Source organism: Daucus carota, chromosome 3 (genome assembly GCF_001625215.2).
Source record: "Daucus carota subsp. sativus chromosome 3, DH1 v3.0, whole genome shotgun sequence".
Lineage (NCBI taxonomy): Eukaryota > Viridiplantae > Streptophyta > Magnoliopsida > Apiales > Apiaceae > Daucus > Daucus carota.
In genome coordinates this window covers 10372829-10378493 of record NC_030383.2, presented here as the reverse complement: position 1 = coordinate 10378493, position 5665 = coordinate 10372829, and the positions used below count along the sequence as shown (strand labels likewise).

The 5665-nt window shown below is 33.9% G+C and overlaps 1 protein-coding gene across 1 annotated transcript; it reads left to right on the top strand.

The window, feature by feature from the left end:
* The first annotated feature begins 2471 nt into the window (after window positions 1-2471).
* LOC108212205 (uncharacterized) lies at window positions 2472-3833 on the top strand. Its single transcript, XM_017383931.2, has one exon. The coding sequence runs from the start codon at window positions 2472-2474 to the stop codon at window positions 3831-3833; it is 1362 nt and encodes a 453-aa protein (XP_017239420.2).
* The last annotated feature ends 1832 nt before the right edge of the window (window positions 3834-5665 follow it).

The window sequence follows — 5665 nt, the reverse complement described above, 5'->3', positions numbered from 1 at the left end:
ATAACGAATTTTTTTTATAAAAACTGTTATGACCGTGCTCGTCACTATCGACTATTAAGATGGTTAGTTATGTTTAAAACAAAAATGAATTGTCAAATTTTTATGTTACTTTGGTAAGAAGTTATAAATGGACGAGAGAGCCTCTGGTCTACGAAACGAGAATCTAGAAGGCGTTTGCAAGTTATATATCAAAATCACTCCTTTTCTCAATAGACAACACACCGTTAACCACTTTTTTAAAAAAAAATTAAACAAGCATTGCAAATAATATTAATCTCGGAATGTCTTACCGGGATTGGTAAAGCATTGATCATGACTTTTATGGCTTTCGAAATGAAGATAACGGTGAGGTTAATATCATAGACAGAGTAACAGAAGAAGAGCTGGGGATTATGGGCTCATTAGCAATTGAGCAGCTGGAACATGGTTAACCACTTAACCTCATGCATTGCACGTTTTCATCCAGATATAATTAATTTGTAATTTCATTCTTATATCGTACTCCCTCCGTCCCCTCCAATTCTTATCGTTTAGAATGTAGGGTTCGGCACGCATTTTAAGACTCATATAAAATATAGCTCCATAACTTATTTTTAAAATTTTCTTTTTTTGAATAAAAATCTAATGTTTAAATTTTTATACAGAAAAAGAAAATTATAAAAAAAAGTTATATAACTATATTTTATATGAGGCTTAAAATGCGTGCCGAACACTCAATTCCAAATGATAAGAATTGGAGGGGACGGAGGGAGTACTCATTAGTCAAATTCATATATTTATGCCACTTTATGTGATGCATTTGTCCTAATGTATGGCGTTCGCTGATTTTATATTTGAAAATATTATATACAGTTGAATCTTTTTAACTAACAATGTTGAAATCAGAAATTATGTTATTTTACCTAAAAGTAGGGGTGTTCACGGTGCGTGCGGTGCGGTCTTTTCTTAAAACCGCGAACCACCCCGCGCCTGCAATTTGGGAAAAATCGTAAACCGCAACCGCACCGCGTAATATAAAAACTGCGTAAATCACATCACAAAATTGCGGTGCGGTGTGGTGTTGTTCATGCAGTTGCGTGGTTTATATATTCAAAAAATTAATACTTTTGAATGACAAATATAAATATAATTTTAAACTATATGTATCTGAAAATAATTTTTATAATATATATACACACACAAATTTAAAGTTACGATACTCATAAAAAAGAGTATAAACTAAGTTATGATTATGATAATGATGAAGATGAAAAGATTTCAACACTAACAAGTTATTTTATAGAAAACAAATATAATTATAATATTTAATTTGTCGTCTTAATAGTAACCATAATTCGTATTGTAAAATTATTAAAATTAAGTTGAGTAACTTGAACATATATACATACACATAGGAGATAACATCATGATAAATAATCTATTCATATAATATAAATATTTATAATTATATGTGATATATTTTTATACATTAGAAAATAGCGGTGTGGTGCGGTTTGAACCGCACTTGTGTAATGTCAAACCGCAACCCGCACCGCGCGGTTTGTTAAAATTTCAACCCGCAACCGCACCACACACAAAAAAAAACCGCATTTTGCGGTGTGGTGCGGAGCGGTTCCCGGGCGGTTTATGCGGTGTGGGCGGTTTGATGAACACCTCTAGCCAAAAGATATATATTACCTTAAAAACAATATTACTTTTATAAAATTATTATTTTATTAATTATTAGTTAATCTTTATTCTTGGAGATGACGTCCGGGCGGAAAAGGGACCTAAGAGCACCCACAATGGGGTGCCCATTTCTACCTTGGGACTGGAGAAAGTGACCCGGGCTCTTGTGTTTTTTAGAATTGAGCGTTGGAGCAATACAGGTGGACTGGCCGTGGCCACCAAGCCGGGCTGCCCAGTTGATGCAGCTTTTCATTTTTTTTCATTTTTTTAATATTTCTTTAACGTGCAGTCACCTACATGGGAAGGGTAACTACTTGAGAAGCTGGGCACTTGGATTGGAGTAGGTTGGCCAATTTATTTCCAAGCTCAGTTACATCTACGTGGCCTGACAGTTTTGGCAGTAAAATGGAAAGTGGCCATCGCTGCACTGGAGGTGCTCTAAGAGCAGCTGCAGTGGTGGCCATTTAGTGTCTTGGGACACTCAAAATGGTCCCGGGCTCCAAGTATTCAACTGACACAGCATTGGACCAAAAGAAATAAAAGAGGGCGTGACCTCTGTACTGGCCACGGCCATTTGCACGCTTTTTATTATTTTATTAATATATTTTTGTCAAAACTGAACAAAGTTGATATGTACATGAAAGGAATATAAACGTTTATAAAAGCAGCCGAACGTTATAAATTGTAACGTTAATATTTTGTAACGTTAATATTAGTAACGGTAATATTTGTACCCCCTATAAATATAAATTCACACTCTTATGATTCATACTCTCTATTTCTCCAAAAAATTAGATCAAAAGATGAATCCAAACAACACTCCTCCTACAAATTCTCAAAATTCAAACCCTCAATTTCCATATCCATATCCAAATCCTTTTTTCCCAAACACACAAAATTTAACTGAAGGCTTTATTGATGAGTTTTGCTTCGACGATACTGAAGATAATCGTCGTCTCGAACTCTATCATGAAATTTATGGTCAAAGCTCAAGATCCGTGCCTCGAAAAAGTATATTCAGAAACCGTGAAGCAGGGCATCAACGTCTGGAGAATGATTACTTTTCAGCAAATCCGGTATATCCTGAAGAAACATTCCGACGAAGATTTCGTATGGGAAGGCATGTTTTTCTACGTATTGTGAATGCAATGTCAAATTTCGATCCATACTTTCAACAAAGGGTCGATGCTGTGGGAAGAAAAGGTTTATCACCCTTACAGAAATGTACTGCCGCAATGCGTATGTTAGCATATGGAATATCCGCTGACGCTGTTGATGACTACGTTCGTATTGGAGAGAGTACTGCAGTTGAGTGCTTAAAAAAATTTGTCTCAAATATCATCATGATATTTGAAAGTGAATACTTGCGAAAGCCAAACTCCAGTGATGTTCAACGGCTATTACAGATGGGTGAGGCTCGCGGCTTTCCTGGTATGATGGGCAGTATAGATTGCATGCACTGGCAATGGAAAAATTGTCCTAAAGCCTGGAAGGGAATGTTTATGAGTGGTCACAAAGGAGTTGCAACAATTATACTGGAAGCGGTTGCTTCATCTGATCTGTGGATATGGCATGCATTTTTTGGAGTTGCTGGATCAAATAATGACATAAATCTCTTAGAACGGTCGCCAGTATTTGATGATGTGCTAGAAGGTCGTGCTCCAGAGGTAAATTATTTCATCAACGGAAACACTTATAGCATGGGATACTACTTAACAGATGGAATATATCCTGAATGGGCAACATTCGTTAAAACGATACCACGTCCTCAAAGTGAGAAAAGAAAATTATTTTCAAAATATCAAGAAAGCCAGCGAAAAGACGTCGAACGAGCTTTTGGTGTGTTACAGTCTCGTTTCGCAATTGTGCGTGGTCCTGCACGTTTTTGGGACAAAGCAGATCTTGGAAAAATTATGAGAGCATGCATTATAATGCATAATATGATTGTTGAAGACGAGAGAGACACTTATGCCACGCAATTTGGTCCTTTACCAATTTATGATGATGCAACAAATGGTTTATCTCAACCAAATTTAGGTGAAGAACCCTTTATCCCGTATGAAAGGTATATCCAAAATACGTTACAAATGCGTGATAAACGGACACATCGTCAGCTACAAAATGACTTGATTGAGCACGTCTCGCAGTTCCATAATAGTCGTTAGTTTCTTATTGTACTATTTTTAATTGTTTGTTTCCTTGTGTAATGTTTTTAATTTATTGTTTTTAATTCAGTTGAATGTATTTTATTTTAATATTAATTTTCTTAAGAATTAATCATTTTAATTTAAGTAATTACAATTTAAATATTATTTAATAAATTAAAATTATAATACGTTAACTTAAACAATAATATAATATGGCAAAGAAAGGCCCACAAAATGTGGCAGGCGGGCACATGCATTGGACGAGTTTGGCCAAATAATTCAGCTTGCCCTGTTTCTACACTTGGACAGACTGATTTGACGTAAAAGGAGGAAATGGCCATGCAGCATTGTAGCTGCTCTAAAGATGAGTTAGTTATAACAAATGGAAAAGGAATCATCAACTCCCCATGTGCAGAAGTTACACTCAAAATGATCATAATATGATACTATGATCAAACAGTTTTCCAGTTTTTACTCCATCTATCCTGTCTCCACAGACGAGTGAAACTTTGATTATTTATGATGTAAACCTTCACCGAGAAAAAGTGCAGACAAGGAATGTTAAACATGGGATAAATATCTATTTTTGAAAAGTATTATGTAATAATAAAAAATTCAAAATTAAATTTTCTTTTCAACAAAATAAATTAAATAAGCACGCATAATATCTATATTATACAATATTTTATCGGAACCTGGAATATTTGGTGGTATAGTACTTTTTTTTACTCAATATCCATAATTAATAATTTTTATTTAAAATTAATTGATTAAATAGTTATATTACACTTGATAGCTACAAACACTAGCTCTAGCTTCAAGACAATTTTTTTACGTAAATAGACAACTCAAAATATTTATATTATATAATATATATTGGTAGAAAATTTTAAAATATATATTAATTTATATATCCACCCCCAGATATTTATACATTTATACATAGCATATGATTAAATTTGTGGTTAAGAGTACATGCGTCCATCATGAAAAAAATGAACATAACTAATTCAAACATGCTATGTCTATTCTGAGAACATTTTCTATACATTTTCCCCTGAGAACATTTTCTATACATTTTCCCCTCTTACTTGAAACAGTTTCATCGTGATAGACTCATAGCTGATAGCTCCCAATTAATCTTGTGCTAAAATCATCTTACATCATACAGAAAACATATAGAAAAGGCAATACACTGGTAGTTGATACTCTCAGTGTTTTGATGATCACACTGCCAGCAAGCTAATAGCATAAAACTAGTGCTTGTTAGCGAGCTATTAAAGTTATATATACTTGTGCTAACAGCTTAATTTGTTTTAGTATTATGTTCAACTGTCAGCAAGCTTACAGGTTGTCATTCAGGCTTATCAGCGAGCTTACAACGTGAATAGAATAACAAATGGATAAGGATCAAAGTCGAAAAGCAAGGAGATTTATTAGGAATCGATTTGTAAGGACTTTAATATTTATATATATGACTTATATAAATATTAGAGCTCAGTTTTAAATCAGAATTTCAAACAAAAACGATTTCCTAACTTATAGGAGTGGTTATCTCTATCTCGATCTTATCTAAAACTACTCCTATCCTATTTCAAATTATGGTTTTTATATAAACGTTTTACTGAGATATCTTCTCAACGTTTCTACGCTTTTTACTCAGTAAACTTCACAAGTTTAAACGTTCAAATTGAGAACAAATTATACGTGAGTTCGGTTGGAACAAGAACGTTGGAATTTGTTAGCAAATTGACCGTTGGATTTTTGTGTATATAAACTTGAGTGTGGTTTCCGTGTTGGTAGAGAACAAGAACACACTTCAAGCTTCTGAAATACAACACACTTACATT

Excerpts from the sequence above, each read along its gene's own strand:
- LOC108212205 (XM_017383931.2), top strand. The coding sequence starts at position 2,472 with ATGAATCCAAACAACACTCCTCCTACAAATTCTCAAAATTCAAACCCT.